Below are 24,805 nucleotides of genomic sequence, written 5' to 3'. Positions count from 1 at the left end.
GCACTCGGCTCAGGAGGAACAGTCATTATTGCGCCAGTATAACATTCGCCTCCAGTTCTCTACGACGACCCATCGAGTTTTCGAGACACCAGCCACGAGACCCAGCCACCAACGATCCCTCGTGTGCCTACGCGCTAGATCCTCCGAAAGGGACCCGCGTGACCATCACGAGAACGCTGCTCCGCACGTCGCGCTCTCGACACGATGAGACTCTTCTCGGTAAACAACGAAAATGTGACGTGAGACTGGCCGTTAGAGGAGCGCTGGCAAGAACGCGACACGTCCCGGTCGTTCAGTGTCCTGTGTGGCACGCAATCCGCCAAAATGTCAGTGAGAAGGACCAATTTCCACGCGTTCACCAGTGCGCTTGTGTCGGTACTGTGCCTGATCCTGGTGGCGCTTCGTGTCGATCAGGTAAGTTCCTCGCTGCCACGAAATTTCGCGTACCGGAACACCGCTACGCGGCTTTCTGTGCGTAGCGGAATGCGTAGTGATTCCGCCAGCGCGATCAGCTCTCTGCAGATCCTTGGTATCGAGCGTTTGTGCTTCACGCATCGTTACGAATTTAAAGTTACTCCGTGAATAACACAGCGTCGTGTACGCGATGGTATTCGTAGGTAGGTGGGATAATGGGCTATTTAAATTCCTCTGGCCTCTAATCGAGGTGAAACAGTAACTATTCCTCTAGCTGAACTAGACATTGACATCCGACGACGTTGATCCATCGTCGCAAAGTGATGGTTTCGCAGGTCTTTCGCTTTTGACATTTCAGCGACGTGTAATTTATTGAGCAGGCCTTACCTCAGTGTTTTATACAGGTGTTTTGTTTACTAAAAGTGTTCTTCTGTGCCATGGCAGAATCTTTTCTTGCGTGACACAGGCATGAACAAGAGACAATGTAAAATGATACTTTACGATACCATTATAAATATTGCCTTTCTTATAGGTAGAAGGATATTGCTCGTCGATCTGTCTTTCTGGTATATCTGTTGTAAATTGTTACTCTTCTTCCACAGCACCCGCTTCAGTTCCTACGACTCTTATCATAGAATCATGAATCCTTCCAAGCATTTGGTGTCTCGTTTATCCTTGCTCTTCAACGCTACCATTTCGTTTCTACGGATACTATTTATTATCCAAATAAACAGCACGAAATAGGCGGCATATATTATGTCCACTCAAGACCACCGTTCGAACGGTGGATATATCCGTTCCACCGTCACTCAAGGGGTTAATTAGATGTTCATGGAATTCGACGTGCTTCCGTCCAGGAGCAAGTAGATCGGAGATACCCAACTGGCGCGAGGTTTGATGAAGTCGTGCGGCTATTCGCGCGGCTGTCCTGCGTTCATCACCGTATCATTCGCCACGGGTCCAGATGGGCGACCGGATCGTATATATGTCGCTAGAGTGAAAAGCAACCTAAGGAAAGAGGGATCGAAACAGAAATGCGTCCAGTTGGTCCCAGCGGAGGTTACGCTGGACGCATGCAAACGCGCGTCCGACAATATAATAAATCGCGGAGGGTCGGGCCGTGCGTCTCCAGCTGACTCATTCATCCACCGTGCAAATACTGGCCGCCTCTAAAAACGGTGTCCCGCCGGCGCTCGTGCGATAAACGAGGGGCATAGAACCGCGTGAAATCGCTTCTCGTCAAATGTTCCGGCGTGAATTTCGCGTGGCGCGTTATTACGTAAATTACAGTCGGCCGGTTGCCGCGCGAAAGAAGACCGCCCCGAACGGTACACACGAACGCTCTCGCGGTATCGCGAAATTGCACGCGGAAAGAGAGGAACGAAAGAAAAAAAAGGAAGGGAAAGAATCACCATGGCATTCGCCACGTAATGCGATATTATACAGTAATATCGGGACGGAGCTACGGTAACGGCCGTAAACTTGCCTCGCCGCATTGTTCGCGGTTCCGCTAAAAGTGCTCCGGCGTCGCAATAAAAATTCAGATAGACCGCCGGCCTGGTATCGGCTCGACCGCGACCAGTTTCGCCATTCTCGCGGCAAAAGTGGTACTGGAATGCGTCTATGTGTGTGTACGCGTCGTGTGTCCGGCAGGAGGGCCGCATCGGCACGGTCGTTCGGCCCGAAATATATTGAGCGACGAAAAGCGGGCCCCTCGGGGCCTGCCTACTGCCGGCCAGGAACGGCGAGGGCCACAAAGCCGCGCACGCATGCGTCGCGAATGCGAGAATTGCACAACTATCCTTACCGAGTGCCTCGAGATTTTTTCAGCAGTCAGGATAATTGGAGGGCTCGCTGTGCTGCTTGGAAATTTCTAGAAGCACTCTCGACGATGATATTGAATTATTTATAACGAAATTTGCATGAAAAAGCTGCACTTTTATACAACCTGAACGGGGGAATTGATTTCGCGCGCCATCAGGCGACAGTTTTTATTTCGATTCGTTATAGGCGCGCGTGGCGAATGACGCAACGGACACCCGGTATGTGTCCACAAATACGGTGAGCGAGAAAACTGTTGACACAGGCAGACCCATCGGATATAAAATATTTCCGTCAACCTTTCGCTCGATTCCACTTCTACAAGCTTCTCCCTATGGAAATAATGATTTGACCTACTGCGTTCCTCCCGATGGCAACCGGAATTACGATGTTCGTAATATCGAAAGTGGCATAGGATAGTTGCGCAACGATCCAAATTTATCGCCGGCCCGCGTCACATCGGCCCGCGAGCTTTTGCAGCGGGCGGCACAGCAGGGACTCATAAATATTAATAAAGCGACGTTGAGTAAATTGATCGGCGCGAGGCCGTGAGCTTAATAAGGCCACCTACTATTAGAGATCACCGCGATGCCCTCGATTACACGTATCGGCGAAAGAAGAGGCTTGAAATTCTTGACAAGTCCCTCCGCGAGCGTTTGCAATTAATTCAGCCGGGTGCTCACCTCGATACCCGTTGCACCCGCCATTAAAATTCCCGGCAAGCTTGCGCAAGCCGCTTTCAAATGTAAACCGACGATTTTCAGAGCGTATCGACGGTTTCGATAAACGTCGCGCCATATACGCGATCTGCATTTTTGCCAACGGTGACGTGCTGTAATTGTGCGTGCGTAAAAATCATCCGCGGCTTCCAGGGAGTCTATTTATACGGGCGGCATTGAAACCAATCGTTGTATCTGCGATTTACGTCGCAGATAGCCCTGCATGAGGCAAGCCCAGTTTCCTGTGAAATGGATTTTTTCAATTAATTCGAACTTCGGTCCGCTTCGAGCCCCGTAATGACGGGTCCGCGCTCCTGTATGCCATATTGTTTCGGTAACCACTTTAAATAGCGCGTAGGGTGAGTCATATAATTACTAGCGCGCAGGAAGATGTGTTGGATATGTTTGGGATAATAAGAAGATCGAGTAACTGAGATTCCACCGAACGGGAATAGTGTTTCTACTGTTACTTAAATAATACAGCTTCGCTGGCCGTGACCGCTATTAACTGAAATTAAAGCCGGGTGCTTAATTCTGACATTAATTTGATAATAAGTTCGGGGCACGTTTCATTCGATGAAGCTGTTAGGTTGCAACGGCTGGCAGCGGAGGAACACTCGCGACTGAAATGGAATGAAATAATTCTCACTTCCTCTCCTCCCCGTTAATCAGTGGCTAGCGTGAGAACGCGCAATTAGAAAAGAAATGATCTGGTTACTTAAGTATTCCATCGCGTTGATGCAATGCAAACAAGGCGAGCCGTAGAAAAATCCGCTCCCTCATCCTTGCACGCATCTGTGTGTACGGACATACCATTCGGTGTCCTCGAGCGCGCCGGTCTCGCGCGGCAAATCTCATGCTTCTCATATATCTCGTTCCTCGACTAAACGGCGGAATCTACATTTTCTGCGAGAATTCCAGCGGGCATTCTCGGAAATATCGCACGGCCCGGCGCGACCGACGCCGGTGCTTTACGTGCTTCGCGGCCGCCAAAGAAATCGCCGGAATTTAAATCGCGACGTGCTCGTTGCCCGCGCGCATTTATCCCGCCCTTTGTAATCCTCTTACGTCGAATATTTTTCAAGGACGACGCGCCGAAAGCACCAACAGGTTACCAGCGGCACGGACAGTGATCGAGCGCCTCACGAAAACCACCAACTCCTACCCTTTAATCAAACTATCCCCCAGCGCAATCAATTTTTCAGATCCTCCACCAAGCCGATGCTTCGTACCTCGTCGATTAAAAGCCCGGCACAGCACACCGGGCGAGTCGGAATATTCATTTTCATGGTCTACTAAAAGCTTAACGCGCCTGATAATTAATTCCCGCGTTCAGTTTTATTCTCGCTCGGTCGATTGCCAAGTATTTCGAGGGCTCCCAGATCCCATCCGCGTGGACGCGCGTCTCGTTCCACAAATTTTGCCTCCCCGCCGTGGTATATGGCAGGGAGGTAGGACGAGAGGCCGATTTTCTCGTGGAGCGAAACAAGTACGGTACCGTATAAAGCGTCCGCGCGAAAAAGGCCGGAACCCGTTGCATACTTTTCCTCTCATCGACGTGTCCATTTCGGGCGAACGACCACGGACCAGATAGCTCGGCCTACGCCGTCACCGCGGCCTACGTTCGGCCGCGAGAATATGTCTTTTCTTCGAGATTGCGAAACGGCCAGTCGTTGGCCACGGAGCAGCGCGGAGAACATCGACTATCTGGCCAACCCGCCAGCGACTATAAGCGGTCGCTGTGTCATACGTAGTACCTCGTGTGTCTGCTGCACCGCGAGAATCAAGCACGTCTCCACACGCGCGCGAACCTACGTGCTGCAACACGGAAGCATAACGCCACGGTATTGTCCGATTTTAGTCCCACGTTAGCTGGAACGTTGGCGTTCCTCCGACGCTCTGCGAACTCCCTGGTTTATTACGGTAAGAGAGAAATACCCTCGCGTCTAGCCGTTCTCCAAGTATATATCTACCCCGGATTATTGTCAACCGCTGCTTCATCGCACGGCGTTCCATCGGATCAGGACGATGGGATCCGTGTCTAGATTCGTGGAACGGAAGGTCGCGGAATACGATCGCTGCGTCCACGGTCGAACTCGACGTAATGATTGGACGAGTAATTCATTTGCATTGTTCGATGCCAATGCTGACCCAAGACCTTTGAGACGACACCTAACCGTTGTTAGTCGTGAAGCTGGATTCTACACTCGTACATACTATTTCAGATTCAGAGATATTTATTCGCTACTTTTCCTAGAATTTCACACTGAGTACGGACAGAAATGTTACCAAAATTATCCTCGCGCATGGTTGATTACGAGAAAAGTTCTTGTTAAAAGTTTCAACGGAAACGAGAAGTTGATTTGTCAGGAGTCGATGAAGAATTTTCCTCGATTGGAATTGATAAGTTCTGGAACGATTCAGCCGATCGGAATCACGCACCGCTTCAGTTGCTGAGAGGTGCCTGTGCACCGGAGCGGACGGAAACGGTGCTAATGATGACGCGTTCCGACACCGCGGATACTATGCACCCGTACTACGTACAATACGTGATTTCACCGCTATTCCCGCTTTCATTATTCCCTGCCTATCAAGATGTTACTAAACGTCAATGAAAGTGAATATGTTTAAACAATATCACGGCGCGAGCCCGTATGGGCAATATATCAGAACCTCGCGACGCGGGCAACGAGACGATCTTTCACGTATATGATCATCGTGAAAACAACGCTTTCTAAATTGTAAAATTCACGTTAGATCTGCGGCACGATAGCGCAACACTGCTACTTTTCTGGTTTGTAAACGTTGAGACGCGCTAACGCGGCACTATGCCTCTTTCTAATTGTAAGGTGAAATTGAAGTTACCTTGAGAAATGAAATTGAAGATACCTTGGGAAATGAAATTGAAGATACCTTGAGAAATGAAATTGAAGATACCTTAGTTCTTCATTAATAATACCACGATTGCTTCTTCCATTCTCTAAAGATCTTGCTTGAATACTCTAAACGGAAGTAACTTTGCTCCCGTAAAATGCCAGTTGTTAAACTGTTCCCGACAAAAACTGTGCATTTAATTCTTCAACCATTGGGGAGCCGTTCTATTGCCGCTGGAGAATGTTCCTCAGTTTTCCATCTCGAGGAACGCCGTCTCTAAAGTTCGATCCTGCTCGTGGTTTTACCGGTGCCATGACTGCCAGGTAGGATTCATAAACGGTTACGAGTTTACGACAATGCCATTTCGTACGAATCGATGTGCGTTACGAGCGTCGTTCGTGCGTGTATACGGTAGAATACAAACGGCTGGCTGGTTACTGTACCCGAAGCGTGAAGAACTCACCTCTCCGCCGATTTCGTCCCGGCGTCGCCTTCGGGAGAACCGCGGATATAAATCACGATCCCCACTGACGTGGCTGATTTGCCGGCTGCCGTGGGCAAACCTATATGAGTTCTCCATGTGATCGACGGGTCTCAAGTGTTTAAACTTCCTACGGGGTTCAGGATCCATGGGAAGGAAACGCGAAATGCCAAGCGATTCGAAGAAACGGGCTGCAAAGCTTCTGGGAAACGTATTCCTGCTGCTAGGAGTTCTAAAACACTTTACATCACCTAACTTCGTTCCACCAGACATCGACCACACTCAACAAACATTCATCTTTATCGTTTCCCAAAAAAACGAGCTAAACACTTTAAGTTTCCCCATGGAACCACGCTCCAGTTTTAATACCGAGCTCACGAGACAAGCATTTCTTTCTTGCTGGTATCTAAGTTGGTCCTATTCTTGTTGGTATCGAAGTTATCCAAGTGCCATTGGAAAATCGCATACGCCTTCCACGTCGGACTCGATTCCTTCTTTCGTTTTCTTCTTATAAGCAGTCCGGTAATCGAACTGTTCCCCCAGGGACGGTAAAGTACAACCCCAGCCTCGAAGCGTACGCAATCGTCCTGCCGGAACAATAAACGCGCGCAGTGTGTCGCTGAACCGTAATGATGCCGTTTTAGGGGAGACAAACGGCATGGTTAAGAGAACAACATCGACCAGGGATTTCGTTGTGTCGTCGTACATACTCATTATCCTCCTGATGTGAACGCCTGAACGGAATTATTGGAGTGCTCCACGCGCTACGTCCTCTACCCTTATGGCTGCGCGCTGTATCTTCACGAGCGACACGGCATTATCGCCGAGGTGTAAGTTCGTACGAATTAGGGATATCGCTATCGGTAAATCTCTCGATTCCTGTCGTTACGGCACAGATAGAAGAAATTGAAGTAACATGAAATACACGATAAACTCTCGATGTCTATATATACCTACTATTATTACACGTTGCCTTGTCCTTTTGCCGTGCACTGTGCACTCGAAATGCATGGTTACAGTCTACTGAAAAAGACTTCTGTATATCTTGAATTCAGCTGTTCTAGATTCATTCTTTTGGGATTAAGTAGGGTAAGTGGGGGTATTACTGCGGACTTTTAAGGTAGGTTAACTTTAAAACCCTCGATACGGCGTTCGAATGAATGAAAGTTCCTCCTTCTTTTTTTTAAAGAAAGGTGGAACCTTAATAATTCCATAAAAAAATATGAGGGCAGGGTGATATGCACAGTTAATTAAAAACACAGAGATTTGTCGATCAATGTCATTGCAGGAGTTACCGCGGACATGCATGCATTACTGCGTGTTAATTACTAACGAAATACCAGTTACTGCGCATGTAATACTGCGGTCCGACGTCAGGCGAAACATAACCTTAGTACAAATACTGTCGTCGGTCCGCAGTAATGCACGCACATGGTGTAAAGTACTGCACCTAATACTGCGTTGAGAAATAAAAATTAAAACTAAAATGCAGGAGACTGATTTACTGTTTTTCTGAAAAATAACTCTTACTCTATCGAGTAATAACGCTGCATTACATGTATTACTGTTAATAACAAAAATATAAATGTGTTTCAAGTAGGTGTTCATGACGCCATATCGGGAATCGACCGAAGTTTCGCCTTGACGAATTTCAAACTACGATAAAAGAATTAATAATCACTTTGCTGTACATATTTATTAATAATTATCTGTAATAGAGTTTAAAATAATTTTAACAAAAATTTTCAAGAGATTATGTACTTCCCAACATTAAATATGATCTGTTTTAGAATATCCGCAGTAATCGGGGCGTTCGCAGTAATACCCCCACCTACCCTATTCGGGCCTATAAAGGTGCGAATCCACGATGAGATTTTACATGAGGCTTTTCTGTCACGTGACAAAAATCTCTGCAACAACTAAATGTAATTAATGGAAATATCCGCGAGGGGTGAGATTTTTAAAAAAAATATCATGGAACTTGTCTCATGAAAGTCTAGTTTTACGAAACTAATGCCAGAATAATTAAAAAGTAATAAAATAATTGTCTCACGAGATTAAAGTCTCACGCGACACGCGATATTTTTGTCTCGCCGTGGTTTTGCACCTTTATTCTATGGACGACGTACATCTTCATTTATTTCTAGCGTGTTCATCCTGCTTTATCGGTGCTTTAAATTAAATTCAGCTGCTCGATATTTATCGTCGAAGTTACCTCGTCCAGCACGAATTCTGCCATATAAGTCGAGGCTTCGGCGTCGAGACCACAGAGGAGGAGGATCTCGCCGCGACGAGAGGACCGCTGACCTCAGCCAGTAATAAAACTGAACGCAATTTTGCCTTTTTGCTTTTCAATTTCGTACTTTCACTTTTCGCCGTACTTTTCCGTCTGGCTGCGGCCGACGTTCCATACGAGCAGCAGCTCTGTCTCGCGCTCGCTCGCACAGAACCTTCTTTCTCCTCCTGTTGCTCTTTCAAGACGAGAAATGCCTGATCCCGTTTATTAATCGAGCCGCGGTGCAGACGGTGCCGAGAGAAACGTTTCGAGAGGCACGCGTTCGCGCACGCAATTCATATTCAAATTCGCCGCTGAAGCCGTGCTCGAGCAGCCACAAGATGGAACGTTTGTTAATTGCAACGGTGCTGTAACCATTTTAATGATTTAATTGCCGCGATACTGGCGATGCAGAAGAAGCTCGCGTTTTCTACTATTTCATGCCGCTGGAAGAACCTGGACTCGATTCTACGTTATCTTTCCTCTGAGTTGAACGGAGGGGTAACTGTAACCACCACCCGCCATTGGGAACTAAGAAATCCTTGAGTCTATTGCCATAAATGACGCTACGTCGATACAGCTATTTATAGGCAACTGTATTACCAGAATATAGAAGTCTACGAACTTCCGATCATGTCGGGGATTAATTAAAACCGTACAGCGAAGGCTGTCGGAGTGCGTCTCCTTCAGCTTCATTTGCCACGTATCTTCCATTTAATCTCTTGCGCTCCACCTGCCGGTTATTAATATAATATAATAAAAAAAAAGAACCTCGCTAAGAAATTATACGTTCTGACGTTACGTTATTTCTTATTTATACAGACAGACACTGATATCAATGTGTAATGGTTCAATTAAGAACAGTGCTGATTTAATCGCAGATATAGTTTAAATTACCATCCAGCGTACCGAGCGCGATGCGTTACACGTATCCGCGATTTTTACCATTCCGTCTGCCGCTTTGCTCCGAGATCTCACGAAGCCGAGTATCCGAACGCCCCGGCAACAATTGCGATCATTTTACGGCGATAAGTAACACGCCGGCGAGATCTCGCATGGCGCACCATAATATCCATCTGTTCAAACACCATGGCATTATTGGAACTTATCGTTCATCTATTTCGACGCAGGTGGCGAAGGTAATACGTATCGGCATTTTCGCGGCGCCGAGCGTTTCGTGTAATCGTAATAATTTAACGCGATGCCCCTTTCGCTTATTCAATAAAAGCGCGCCGAGAAACGCGCGACCCGCCCGATGGCGTACGCCGTGCGCGAACCTACGCCCACGGTTATTAAGGATACGATATGCGATCGTGCGCGCGAAACGCATTCGCGTTTACTATTGGTATGTAATTTATGCGACAGCCGAGAAACAAACTCGTTATGAAAATCATCGTCCCCCTTCGCTTTTCTTTGTTTACCGCGTTCCTGAACGTTTCTCCTGCCGCGGGTCTTTTCGCGCGAGGGCTAGCCTTATTTGAAATGCAAATGTAAATTAAAAGCTCCTCTTGTCCATTCCCTCGCGCGATCCACCGCGTCTCAAGTATAGCAAAGTTTTAAACTCCTGCGCGACTACCGTGGTACCTGCGCTTGGACAACACTCAGGCAATCCCGAATTCTTTATCGTCGAAAGGAGAGAGCGGCTACTTGCTCGGAAGAACGAGACTACGTTGATTACTGCTCTGCTCCTGGTCTCTTCCTCGCGGTGGAGTGCTTCGCGCCGAGAATTTATAGCGACGGTGGCCTGGAGAAATACTAAACGTGTGGAAGAACATGCGGCGGGGCCGAGTAATTGAAAAATACGGGGAAGTCACGTCTCGGCGGAACAATGCTGCTGTGTCACACTCGCGAACTGTACTATACCATAGGTATTTACATTACCGCCGACCTTCCCGACGCAGCGAGTATCGCGAAACAGCTGGTAGTAATTGCCCGGGCGCTCCGGATATTCTTCTAGGACTGTATTGTGATTATTGGAGGAAGAAAAGTGCGCGACACGGTGCACAGGCTCGTGGCCATGTAAAACACGATACAGACAAATCCAGACTTGCTACGTATGACCGAGGTCTCGTGAGATAGGACAGGCACAATCCACAGGTTCGATACGTAGGCCCACAGACCTCGCAGGACATGGTACAAGCACGCTCGGGCTCGATACATAGAATCGTGGACTTGTAGGGAACGATAGACGCAACCCTACGAGATCCCAGAGTACGTATTGGCGAACTTGAGAGGTCCCGGAGAGCAAAGAACAGAGGACCTCTGCGATCCATTCGGCTTGGCCAATACCTCGGGATCTCCAATGCTCAATACTCTGCACCTCGGGGGTCCTTCCGAGTCATCCGATACTCTGCAGTCCTCTGAACTTTAATACTACCTTCCAGGGTAGCGGGGCCTTCGTTTCTGTCATGCAATTCTGAAGGCTTTTATCACCACTGCTTTAATTCCGTGGCTGCACGTATGGGGCACTGTGCATTAAATCTATCGAGCATCGCACAAGGACTGGGTACAAGTTTCCTGACTTTACTGGACCCTCTGTAGAATGCTAGGTAAGCTCGGTACCTTGGTGCGGCCCTGCTCGGGCGTTTGTCAATGCGAAGTGGCCGCACGGACACAATACACGCAACTGCAAGTGCATTCTTTGGCCAGAGGGCTCGAACCGGCTCTCGAATTATCTTGCGTGGAAAAAGGAAGAGGGAGAAACCAAAACGTATGTTATTGACCCTACCCTTCTTCGGGCCCTTTCGTCTAACTGCTCGTGCCTTCGCCTCTCTTCTTTCTTTTCTTCGGCAAACACCGAAACCGAAGCCAGCGGCATATCCGTCGAAAGAGGCGCGCACCGTTCCACGGAACGCGCTGCAATTTGCCAGCGAACGGCTTTGCAACTTTTACGCTTCGAAATTTAACGGCCCAAAACGATGCTTTAAAAAAAATGCCTGTTTACACGGGAGCCCGGGGAACGTTTGTATTGAACGGCGTGTGAGCTGTTGCTGGGACGACTTCCAGGAAACGCCTTCGGAGAAGTTACTAGGAAGAAACAAGGTGGTGGGACTTCAATTTCTCTCTCGTCGTCGAAGGAGCATCCAGTGTGTATTTATTGTCCACTGAAACACGCTGGCTTCTTTTCTGTAATCGTGCAATTGTACAACTAGGACCATGGCTGACAAGGGTTGGTGAAAACTTACCATTCGGTAACAGTAAAATTATCGCCACGGTGGAGGAATCTAATTTCTTTATGCATTTGGCTCCGTGGACACTATAACCGCTGTTTGCAATTAAATTTCAATAAAATTCGTCCAATAGGAGATTTCGTTCGAGGAATACACCATTGGATGCCGCATGTACAGTGACTTGCATTAATATTCGGACACTTTTCAAAATCGCATAACTTTTTTAGAATTGGTCCAAACAACTTGAGTTTTTTTGAGAAGCTAGAAGGATTAGTTTGCTAACTGATGCGTTTCGTCGTTTTGAAAAAAAAATGTGTTTGGTTTGAATAGCGAAAAGAATAGTAAAGGTCGATTTTTAAACTTTTTTTTGTGAGCTTGCGAAAATTCCCGAAATCAGCGATTCTCGACCTTATTCTGCGATCTTTAAACGATTGTAGCTCGGAGCAACGTTAACCGATTTTTACGAAATTTTAGGCACGTGTACAACTTACTGTAATCTACAAACGTTTTTTTTTAAATTTTCATTACAAGCTCACAAAAAAAGTTTAAAAATCGACCTTTACTATTCTTTTCGCTATTCCAACCAAATAATTTTTTTTTTCAAAACGACGAAACGCGTCAGTTAGCAAACTAATCCTTCTAGCTTCTCAAAAAAACTCAAGTTGTTTGGACCAATTCTAAAAAAGTTATGCGATTTTAAAAAGTGTCCAATTATTAATGCGAGTCACTGTAGGTGTTCCACGATAATGTGCGCGTAATTGTTATTAATATTTACAGAGAGGGAGGGGCAACGCGATAAAGCTCACGGTCTATGGGCCTGTCTAATAATTCGTCGTCGCACGATCAGATCAACTTGCGTCAGAAGCGATTGTAAATTACTTTTGCGGTGTATCTGATCGAACAGCGCATCGTCTCCTCCCACTTTGATGTGCGAACAACCTCTCGAAACCCCGAAAGCGTGCAAGTGAAAGCAGGCTGCATCGGGTTCGGTGGCGGCTGTTAAATTTACGCACGGTGGAAACCATTCGAAAGAAAAGCCGGGACATGTGAAAGTGTACGATTCGAGAGGATCCGCGGCGAGCTCTCGCATTCCGTTCTATTATGTTCCGTACTGTTCACGGGATAATGTGTAGCTGAGAAAGGGTACCGTTTCTCTTGAGAACAGAAAACGGAGGAACTGCAGTCTCTTCTCTATCGAGCCTCAACGAGATCTACATGACTGCGAGACTTTCGATACGTGTAGTCATGATATACACCTGGTAAGAAAAGTTTTCTACGCAACCTGAGAAGGCAAGGTAGGGCAAACTCGGACAAAACCGGGTATCTGGGTAAAAATGGGACGTGCTATTGTTTTTTAAACTGTCTTAAATTTTCCCGCGTCGTTGCAGCGATATATTGTCGCGATGTGCATTATTTTGTCAACAAAAGATGCTCGCGTTACAAGCGTGCTAACTAAGGTTACATCGACGTGCGTTACGAAAAGTAGCACGTTTCATTTTTCTTACGAAAAATAGCGCGTTTCAGGTTGGCACGTAAAGAAGCACATTTCATCGTTTCTGATGAATATTAACACGTTTGGTCTTCCAACGCGAAAACTAACATATTTAACTGCTTAGCCCCGAAGATTAGCACATTTCGTACTTTGCGGCGAAAACTAGCAGATTATTCTGTTTAGCCACGAAGAATAGCACGTTTTGGATTATAATGCAGAAACTATCACGTTTCGGTGCGTGGTTAGTTTAAATTGTTGAAGTGTATTTTGCATCGAAGAATTGAACTTTTGAAAATATTGTTTAATAAATAATAACTCCATCTAATCACCAAAAGGAAACGCGTATGAAAATTTTAATCTCCGTAATTTAAGTACGGTATTTTAATGTTTAATAAATTACCTATCTAGTAGTAAATAAAAATCGTGTAGGAAAAAAATCCAAATGTGCGGCTTTTCGTAACTACAGTCGAAACATGTTACTTTTAAAACCGATACCTGATAGTTTTCCGAACAACGAAGATGAACGTGCTGTTTTTTCGTAAGAAAATTGAAACGTGCTACTTTTCGTAAGGCACGTCGATATCGTCTTGTGTGCTCTTGAAGGTTCTGATATAATTTACGATAATTAAGAAACTTTAACACTTTTAACAGTGCTCCGGTAAATACTTTTTGGTGTGAATTATGTTAATTGTTGGATATTAAAGTGTAACTAATTAAAAGGTTTGTTTTTACTTAGCCATGTTATTGTCGATAATTTGTAATATTTACAAAATTGAATACTGCGGTAAAACCGAGTACCCGGTTTTGGACACAATGTGTATAACAAAGAAACGAAAAGGAGGAAGTCATCAAAATTAAAACTAAGTCTTAATAAAAAACCACAACTAAAAAGAAAGAAAACCACAAAATTAAACAAAATACCGAAGGATAATGATAACAGTGGTGACGAAAACGGTGAAGACATTTATTGCCAAGATCATATGGTTCATCAAAATTAAATGAATGCTGGGGTACAATTTACAACTTGTTCTAACTGGTTGGAGAGCTGAAAAATTAGACGAGTTCCGTTATTTTAGGAATCATATTTTAAATCATTATTTTTTGTACGTTTCCTTCTATTAAAAAACTTGGATATGTACTATTATTTAAAAGAGTTTGTTCTAATGAATCCCAATTGCAATTTCTTTTTTACTTAATAATATCAAAGCTATGAGATTTTATTCTTAACGTCCTGATTTCCCCTGGTCTCCCCTATAACAATTCTGCTTGCCCCTAGGTCCCTACATAGAATTTGGAATTCAGCTCGAGTTACTTTACGATCTAGATTGGGAGAAAGCGTAGCACGGTAGCAAGGAAACAATGATTACCTCAACGAGCCCATTAAAAATACAGATGCAGGAGGAAGTACACAGTCGCATGATGTTCCCTCCGAAGTACAGTGGCTCGCATTAATATTCGGACACTTTATAAAATCGCATAACTTTTTTAAAATTAGTCCAAACAACTTGAGTTTTTTTGAGAAGCTAGAAATTAGTTTGCTAACTGACGCGTTTCGTCGTTTAAAAAAAAATGTATTTGTTTGGATTAGCGACAATAAAAAATAGTAAAGGTCGATTTTTAAACTTTTTTTTGTGAGCTTGTAATGAAAATTCAAAAAACCCGTTTGTAGATTGCAGTAAGTTGTATACGTGCCTAAAATTTCATCAAAATCGGTTAACGTTGCTCCGAGCTACAAACGTTTAAAGATCGCAGAATAAGGTCGAGAATCGCTGATTTCGGGAATTCTCGCGATTATTAATGCGAGTCACTGTATCATAGAATGGAATGTTGCACGTATCACCCTGTACAATTCTACAGCGCGATATGCACACCAATATCTGGCGTTCTTGTTTCCCTCGCGCGTCGTTCAAACCACACATTCTGTTCCCGTGCATTCACCTTTCCATATAAAATCTCCAGCTGAATATCGAAACGTGCCGGGACACACCGCGTTTAGATATTCAATAAAACTGACACGCCGGATTGGACATTCTAGAACGTCCTGCGGCCGGCCGCGACGGCCGATATATTTCATCGTGCCCCCCAAAAATGTGCGCCGCTTCGCAGCTCGCAGCCGACACTATTCCGCCCTCGTTCCTGCGGTTCGCATACTCGCCCATGGGTGTGTACTATCGGAATGCGTTGAAACATTGCGGCCACGAGGCGGCCGGATTAAATCTTGATACATTGCCGCTATCCACGCGTAAAATTCGCGCGCTCGCTCGCTCATTCACACACGCGCGCGCGCGCGCACCCACTTGCAGCAGTTTCAGCCCTTAAAAAAGATCGGTGATTTATCGGCCGCGCGGCCGATTGCCGATAATGTACATTCTATCGTAGCGAATTACTAAGTGGCCACTTGCCCGCCACGGTCCCTTGTACATGAATTATTCTATTCCGTGACCGGGCTTGCGTCCACGCTGGCTAATTGTTGCTTTCTCCGTCGACGAGCGAAGTCACTCGTTAGCCGGTTACATCGACCCGCGATCCGTTCGAGCGTTGTTCGCCGTTACGCCCCTCCTGTCCCACGCGAAATTCGCCAGCGAACACGTTCCACGATGTTATCTAACCATGGACCACCGGTTGTTAACTTTCGTTTATATAAGCGCCGCCCGGTTCCGTGATGTCACCCGTGGGCTCTCCGTCGTCGCCGCCGTCGTCGTCGTCGTCGTCGTCGTCTATGCTCGCTGCATACCTGGACGAGAACGATGATTACGTCACGCCGTTAATGTCGACAGGGCGTGTTGCTGGCTACTTTTTATGTCGCTTCGAGGAAAGTCGTCGATGACGCGAGTCCGCTGAGCTTAAGTGAAACTGTTCGTTAGTGGGATGGATAAGATTGTTATTTGTAGGATGGGAGAGCAAAAAAGGTACAGAATGATGTAGGGAGTTTCTCTAGCCAAAGGAAAGTACGCTTCGCGTTTGATTGGTAACGATCTTCAGGGAACGATTTATTTTAGCACAATCGCCCTCAATTACAGGGAAAAAAGCGGCGTTAATTCTGTTAAAATTTTTTCCAAGAACGTTTAAGAAAATGATAGCTCCTAAGAGCCTAGGAGACCTGAATTACTAAAATCTGCCCGTGTTATCTGCGAGAGCAGTTCTCTAATAACAGTCCACGCTAAAAATCCTGGCCACCCTTAGCGCCGAGCACGCGAGCGCACGCCACAATTTCGCATGAATGGAGAGGAGTAACAGATTTCACGAGGGATCGAATGTTACGTGCCACGCAGATCCGGCGATCGTGAATCATAGTAATTGCACGCCTGCCGTGACTCTCATTCTGCTTGGGAATTAGAGAACGCGGTTTCTTATGACTCTGTTGCCGGCGACTCGTCCGAATTCCAGGGCTTGTTTTCTTAAACGCTCCTGATTAATTTCCCGAGGCTCCATGGGACTATTCGCCAATCCGCACGGCCGTATTGATTACGCAAAGCCTTCAGGCTTAAACGTGCGCTCGTAACGAAGCCACGATTAGTGCATTCCTTTCCAAGCACTCGTAACACGCGAAGAGCCAAATCGCGGTTTCTTCATCGTCGTCAGGAGCGTAGGATCGATCAGGATCTTGCGAGACGACGCCGTCTCTACGAAGTACCGTCGAAAGCGCACGAAAAGGCAAAGAACGAGGCACACACATCCGCTTGGGCGCATAACCAGGCTTCGTCTGCCCCACTGATTCCCATCGGCAATTGAGAAGATCCTTCAAGGATCAGCGATAAGGAATCGTAAAGTCCACGGACGTATCTCGTTCATCACCGTCGCGTGTACAAAGAAAGTCACTCCCAATGTCCCACGGATAACAGAATAGATGGCAAAAGGGATTACGAATGGCACGCGGTGCCAGCGGGACCAAAAAAGGAGGAACCTAGCGAAACGCAAGGACGCGCGGAGACGCGTATACGTTGCCGCGTCGTGTTCTCATAATCGATTAGCCGTCCACGAGGAGGAATCCTTTTCTGTAACCCAACACGTCTGATCCTTCTCTCTGGCGCAAGAGAGAGAGAGAGAGAGCGAGAGAGAGAGAGAGAGAGAGAGGCCACTGAAGCATTTAGGACTGGTGGCCTTGCGAACGCCTACATCCAGACCTTTGTCTCGGCTCGGAGAGGCTTCGTCGCAGCATCTCCTGCGGCCGGGACCGATTTTATTGTTGGCGTATCCGTCCAGGCACCGCTGGACATTCCTCCTATATGCACACGTGTATACGTTATCCGTGGCCGCGGAGTGGTCCGGCCACATGAAATTGAAAGTTAGCGTGGGTCGATAGCTACCGCCCAGACCGGTCCCAAGTTTACTTGGGCATTAAGTTGGCGATTGGGCCGAGGAAATATCGCCAGCTTTCGTTGCCGGCTGAAGGCACGGCCGAGACGACGGCGGGGCGCGCACAGACAGGCGAGAACCCTTAGTTTTCGATACCGCGAGACTTGCCGGGATCGCCACGCAGATTCTTCCCCGTCTGGCCGTTAATTAATTAAATAATTTATGGACGCGGCATGGACGAAGGTCGGTGGGGCCTGGAATGCACGCGTTTAAGGGCACCGTGGGCAATTAACCGCGCACAATTAAAGCTGGCAGACTAATTAGCCGGGTACGTTAATATTAATTGCCGGCTGATATATTTTTACGTTTGGCCAGCGATCCACGTGAGCAGATACACTCTCTGTCTCTAAGAAGCATCTCCATAGCGAGCAAGGAGATTAGTTTTCGATAGTATCCTGGTAGCGTTAGCCTTTATCTTGCAAGGAAACGGTCCCGTGTCTGGGCATTCGCACCGCAAAATTTTCTCTTGAACAGGGTGGCTTTTGTTAGTAGACTTTCATAGCGAGGATATAGCCGGTCTCAGAGGGTGGTTACGGCAGTGATTCGTGGAATTCAATCTCGTTCTCGTTTGTTCACAGGTCACCGGCCAATTATTGGACAACGAGTTCCAGCCGACGGTTACAGCGACATGCAAAGGCGGGCAGATGACGATACGAGTGAACCTGAATCAGAGTTTCGTGGGTGCTGTTCACGCGAGAGATTTTCGAACGCCGCAGTGCATGGCGCCCGGAAATGGCTCCACGCACGCGACTCTCGCCATTAATCTTCTCGCGCTCAAAGGAGCGCCGGATTACTGTGGCGTGTTGGTGAATAAAGTGAGTACCTCGGCCAACGTTCACGATTTCAATTCGAATTTGAATAAATTAACCCTCTTCACTGTTTAGTCCGTACATCCCACGGGCATAGAGGGTGTCTCGGATGAAAGTGGTCTTTGAAAGGTTATTCTACCCACCTGGGGGAAGGGGAGGGGTGAAAAACATCGCACGGTCTCTATAATGCTTTTATTCGAACGGACCATGTAAATACGCGCGTCCTTTCATCGCGAATATTATAGGTAGCCACATTTTGAGTGGACGAACTTGCGTGCTCTTCCTCCGTCACTTCCGTGCTTTCGTTGAAACTTTGGCAAGTTAAAACACGCCGACAACAGATCCCCCTTAAGGGGATGTTCCAGTCTAGAGCCTATCAAAATAGGTGATATTTAAGAATTAATTAAAGGAAAACTACTACAGATAAGTTAATGGGACTTTCTGCACTGTGTTAAGAATGACTTAAACTATCGAAATCTATTTTTGTTATGTAATTAATTATTGTAAATGGCATTGGGGATTCGTTGAAGTGGAGCCGTCAAAAAATTCATATAACACGGTGGGACTTGTTGCACCTAAACCATTAGCCTGAAATAAGAAACAATGCCAGATTATTAAAAGGCATGAAATTCCCTAGTGAATATAAGTACCTTAAAAATTAAAAAAATTACATTTTTTGAGAAAGTAACGACACTTGAAATTTGAAATAACTTTTTCTCCGTTTTTGCCCTTTCAACGCCCCTAAAAAATACGAATTTTCACATTTTTTAAAATGTTAGAGGTTCCTCCACCGTAGAGAAGTATATTCTTCAAAATAAAAAAGGTTTCAATGGAATCGGATAATAACTTTTCGAGGCATTTGTCCCACCGATTTGAAGAACACTGTTTCGAGAAAAACGCGTTTAAAGTTTTGCGCGAGCACCGAGTGAACGGGTTTTACCCACGCATTCGCGGCTATTCAAATGCCTATAACTTCAGGAATTTTTCGAACTTCAATAAATCCTTTTAAACGCATATTCTTGAAAGGGTGAACGTTCGTAAAACGAAATAAAATAAAATCGATTTTTCGACATTTTTAGACCGGAACCTCCCCTTAATCTGGCTTGTAATTCTTGCAGGACACCGAGGAACGCTCCATCCCCATCGCGGTGAGGATACACAAGACCCTGGAGCTGGCCGACGATAAATTTTACGTTATTACGTGCGGAAAAGCGGGATTCAAAAATGCCAAGTACATAACGTTTATTAATATTAGCTCGTATCTGTGAATATCGTGACGTTAAGCCTAGATATAAGTTTCATCGCGGCGGCACGATAATTTCTGCGCAGGAATGAAACTTCGTTAGTATCGTTGCGCCTTTTGGACGGAGGCCACAAAGTGCAAGAGGCTATTTATGGTCACAACTATACTTTGCGTGCGGAGATCTCCCGGCCAGATGGTTCGTACACTACATCTCTCACTCCATTTTCACCCCTTACATTTAATTGGAATTAACGAGCGCGCTACGTAACGCTCGCGCTGGTGGCGCGCATACCGGGTGATTTACTTTCATCAATCTCTTTCTTTGCAGGAATGTACGGAATTAAAGTGAAATCCTGCTTCGTGTTCAATAAACGAAACAGCAGCGTGCAGCTAATCGACGACAAAGGGTAGGTTGAACGTACGTCTTATCGGCTTTGTCGTGGATTCCCGGCACGCATTAATTTATCAATCTTTATACATATGTAATTCCACGTAGATGCACGCTTTCCATTCCGTTGGATCGATTAGTAGCCATTCGTCAAGTTCCACGAGTAACCTCATACACGAACCGTTCTGTAATTCATGGTGCAATTAACAAATCAGATGATTCTGCTTCCAAAGGAGAGTCGAAAACCTGAAACAACATTTTTCTCCCTGGGGCCTCGTTTTAACTTTGGAAAATCCGGTTCGCGGAGTCATTTTAGCCAATTGTTTAGAAGCGCAAAAGCACTGGACGAATTCTCAAAGTCATTGCAGAACGAGTTGAAGCGGCGCTTCGTTTCCTTTTGTTTCCACCGCGAATTACGAAACAGTCTCCGTAACCCCATTCGTTCCAATTTTGTCCACCTCAGAGCGACCTCGTCAGCCTTCGTCATAAATAGCACACGACCGCGGAATTTGCTATTGTTGAAGCGGTTCATGGTAATTCCGCGAGTGTCACGAACAGTTCCCACCGAACGTACAGGTCCCTTATGTAGTCCCGATAACGCCGATTTTATTGCGCCTCGAAATATCGCACGACCCGAGGACGATCATAAACGATTACGCAATTTTCATGTGCCGCCAACAAAGGTGTCCAGTGAAGGCTCGGGTCATGACGAAATTCATGTACGATCGGAACACCGGCCAGGCGGATGCGACATTGTTCTCGTTGTTCCGGTTTCCTGACAGTCCGCAAGTGCATTTTCAATGCGACATCGCCGTGTGCAGAGGTAAACCGATTCGCTGACTGATTCCCGATTACCGGTGCGTGCCGAATCTGGGTTAGATCGTGCCGTTCAACTCGCGCCGGAATTACCATACTCCATTTGGACGTTTTCCACGCGGAGCGCAGGATCGCCCGCCTAAACGGACCATGCTCGCTTTTTAACGACGGTTTTAATAATTTGCCTCGGCCGATCCAGTGCCGAACGGTAATTTACGCTTCGCGGATAACAGGCGAAAACGCGAACGTTAATCTTCTTTCCTGCAGGAAGCTGTGGCATCCCCATTTGCGAAGGCGATACCGAGGAAGAAATAAAGGGAGCGTCTTTAATTAATGGGCAAAGCGTGAGCGGCGAGGAAGGAGTGCTCCTTGCGGGCACGAGCGTGTTCGTTCTTGACCCTGGTCAAACGCCATGTAAATATTCCATCGTATCTTTCATAGCAGCTCTTTCACTTCCTTACTATTCCGCGATACCGTAACTGAGGCTATCCACGAATTTTTACCCACCCGATGAATTAATTAGCTCGCCCTGTGTAACGTTATCTACCAATGAAGTTGTATTTCATTTCGTTCCGCGATAAAGTTAACGGAAACTTCGCACAACGTCTAACGTCGATCTATCCTCTTCGATAGCTGTGCAAACGCTGTACGAGGACGGCAGCGTTCATCCGATATGGCTGTTGTGGCTGGCGGTAGCGCTCGGCATACTCTTCCTCATCATGCTCATAATCAACATATTCCTCTGCTCTGCGATGACCTGCAGCTGCACCAGGACAGACATCATCGAGAAGGAGCCGTCGATCATAGAGGACTATGACCCCTACCGCAGCTGGCACGGTTCCCAATACGGCTCGAGGTTCGCTTTCGTTCCTTCATAGTCTTCGAAGATTCTAGGTGTTGACTATTCTATCGGTCTGACGACTTTTCAGTGCTAACTCCGGGAAATAACCAGATTAGATACGAAAGAAGGGATACTAAAATAAATTTTAATCGGTAATAACGCGTGTGGGGGGCAAAAAGTCGACGTCAAACACTTGGACGATGTCGCCAATTACGTCCATGCAAAAAGAGAAACCAAGTCATAGAACCCGTGCAAGAAGAATGAACGAAGTATGTATATACATATAGTAAGGGCGCGGAAAGAACGGTTGCAGTTGTACGCGCGCGTCGAGCTGATGCCATGGTGGCTCCCTCTTTCCTCTGTGTTTGTCAGAGCGAGGGAAAGAAGGTGTGAACAAGCTAGTCTTGGAAAGAGCAGGAACGTAACCCGACACGCGGGCAAGGGAACACGGGGTCAGCAAAGGGGTCGAGTCGCCGCAGACAAGTTTTTTTGTCGGTGGCCCGTGGGCAAGGCACTTTGACCCAGTTCCAGAAAAGAGACGGGCCAGGTCCTGCGATGAGCGGAGCAAGGATAGACGAGGTCGTGGCCGCATCCGAGAAGGACAGAGGAACATTGCACGCGCGCGGAAGGGAGACGAGTAAGGTTGTTTACGCGCCGCGCGAAAAAAAGGGTCGCTCGGGGCTTGGGTAGCTTTTTTGTCGGTGCCCGAAGCAAAACAGGTGCGAGCAAGTGCTAGAAAAAAGAGGGACCGAGGCATTGGACCAGTGCGACGAGGACGGGCAACAGAAGTGCGTACGTGGAAGGAAGACGGACGGTGTTTACGCTAGGCGGAAAAAGCTGACGATGCTGGATGCGCGGAAGGGGAAAAGAGGTGTGAACAACTGGTTCTAGAAAAAGGGGCACGCAAAATCTTAGACAGGTGCACGGACGGACAAGGTTGTCGAGGAGAAGGATAGGCAAGGCCGTCCAAGTGTGCGAGAAGGGTCGGCAAGGTCGCTGAAGCGTGCAGGGAAGACGAGGGTGGTTTAAAGGCGGGAAATGGAGCGCACAGTACGCGCTGCTTAGGAGTAAACGGGAGCCATGGCTTGTGATGCTGCGTCGCGTGGATTTCATTTCTTATCGCTGCATCCGTAGTTTTGGGAAAAGGGGGCAGATGCTTTATAATGAGTGGTGAAATTCGGGCAATTAAAGTTGATGGTGGCACGAAATTATTTAAGGAGCATTTGAGCACTCAGACTGCGAGCTACGAGATTATTCAAAGAAGTCTCCTGCTACTGTTGTTGCTCCTTTAAATGCATAGCTCAGCATTTGAAGTAACTAATTGCTCGTGTGCTTGAAATAGTAATGTCTCATTAGCGAAAGTATCTTCAATGGTGATCGAATGCTCCAATGAATCATTGCCTCTGTACAGGTACTCCTTAAACGGGAAGCAAGGATACGCATCCGGAGGATCGACGATGAACTCCACCAGGTCGATATCGACGAACAGCGACCACTACGCCATAGTTCACTCCAGGCCAGGAAGTAGATACTCTGGACCGGGTCAGAAGCATCATCATCATCACAGAGGGCCACCGTCGAACATCGGGTCCCATTACTCTGGAAAATAACGTTCTTCATAGCTACTTAACGAATGCGTAGAAACGAACAATTCACTTTGGCTTTCCGTGCCCCTGAACGAAACTCCGTTTTAACAACGCGATCGCTTGTAACGGGTACTCGGATTCGATGGAATCGCTGCTCACATCGTTTTGGGAACAAGCTATAGATTAATAACCGAGGCAGTAGGCGATAAATTGATCCTTGACACGAAGAGATTGTAATAGAAGTAAGCTGAAACAGTTCCGTGAGAGACGTTTCACGAACAAAGGACGGAATGAAGGACAATCATCGTTGGGGAGGGGTTGTCTCGCGTTAAGGATCACTCTTTGTATCTTCGTGTGTCTTTAATAGTTACTACTAATGTATAATTACGTACACGGAGGGATTCAAAATTCCTGACTTACAGAGTATTTTTGTACTAATATCGAGGAATCAGTGTAGTTGTCTCTCCCTTCTTCCGGCGATGCAAGACACTTGGAAGATTGTCAGGAGAGGCGGAATTCAAAGGAATTTTAGCCAATATGGTATCGAATACGTTTCATGTATTAAAACACTACAATTGTTCTACTTACTGCTAGTGTCTTCGCTCGAGAGAAGGTTTCTTCTGCTAGATCGTATATGTATCATATGGTAGTCATAAATATAGGTACTTAGCATTTTGTAACGTTACGCATTATCGTACTTTAATTAAGAAGAATTAGACGAACGCTTTTTGTACATAAATTCATCGATCGTGAGTCATCCTATTGCGATGAATCGCGTCTATGTGACCAGCGACCACGTAGGAACCTTTTATATCATCAAAATTAGTGTATACATAACAGACACGAGTAGTCTTATGCCGTCCAGTTGGAAGTCATCATCGTCACGATCGAAATCTCCGATTTGTACAAAAATTAACAAGGTATAGAGAATGGCAGGAGCAGGGAATATATCAGGCAACAACTTTGCTGTATTCTTCTGTAATAGTTCAACAAAACATTCCATGTTCAACGAGTCACAAATACATGTTCTTTAAATACACTGGAATTTTCAGAAAATGTCCAACTCTCTTCACTGTATCCCTGACCCGACGAAAGTAGGAAACTCTTTATTTGCTCTGAATTTTCAAATTTATTCTTACTGCACTTACCTTCGAGACTTTCCTTTGGAATGCTTCGAAATCAGGGTACTTTTACATCTGTTTGAACACTCCTAATCGGGCAAATTAATTAAATCTCGTTGCTCGTAAGACGCGAAACTCTTCTTCGACAAGTATTTATCAAAAATAATGAACGCTGGAATAATATCTGGCCTTGCATGACTCGGAGAGTTTAAAAAAAAGGGAACGGTTTCGAAATAATTGCAAAAGCAGTTATTGTACAATTAAATCTCCACGCATTCTTGAGATCAAATTACAAGTCTGCGACCCTGGCTGCCTTGGCGCAGCTTAGCAGCCGTTCATGAATAGTTCTTGTCACGTAAGGAGGCACGCATATCATTCGTTTTGTCATACTAAACACTT

General features: G+C 46.3%; 1 protein-coding gene across 1 annotated transcript; it reads left to right on the top strand.

The window, feature by feature from the left end:
* Positions 1 to 12: 12 nt before the first annotated feature.
* LOC143378823 (uncharacterized) lies at positions 13 to 24,341 on the top strand. Its single transcript, XM_076830834.1, has 9 exons — positions 13 to 414; positions 18,181 to 18,417; positions 19,530 to 19,642; positions 19,741 to 19,850; positions 19,983 to 20,061; positions 20,726 to 20,865; positions 21,126 to 21,272; positions 21,492 to 21,714; positions 23,111 to 24,341. The coding sequence occupies exons 1-9, from the start codon at positions 325 to 327 to the stop codon at positions 23,307 to 23,309; spliced, it is 1,338 nt and encodes a 445-aa protein (XP_076686949.1). The 5' UTR covers positions 13 to 324; the 3' UTR covers positions 23,310 to 24,341.
* Positions 24,342 to 24,805: the final 464 nt, after the last annotated feature.

The sequence above is a fragment of the Andrena cerasifolii genome, chromosome 2, assembly GCF_050908995.1.
Source record: "Andrena cerasifolii isolate SP2316 chromosome 2, iyAndCera1_principal, whole genome shotgun sequence".
Lineage (NCBI taxonomy): Eukaryota > Metazoa > Arthropoda > Insecta > Hymenoptera > Andrenidae > Andrena > Andrena cerasifolii.
This window is presented reverse-complemented; position numbering and strand designations above follow the sequence as displayed.

Coding starts and splice junctions, on each gene's coding strand:
- LOC143378823 (XM_076830834.1), top strand. CDS start 325: ATGTCAGTGAGAAGGACCAATTTCCACGCGTTCACCAGTGCGCTTGTG. Junction 415..18,180: donor TGGCGCTTCGTGTCGATCAG/GTAAGTTCCTCG, acceptor GTTTGTTCACAG/GTCACCGGCCAATTATTGGA. Junction 18,418..19,529: donor GTGGCGTGTTGGTGAATAAA/GTGAGTACCTCG, acceptor TAATTCTTGCAG/GACACCGAGGAACGCTCCAT.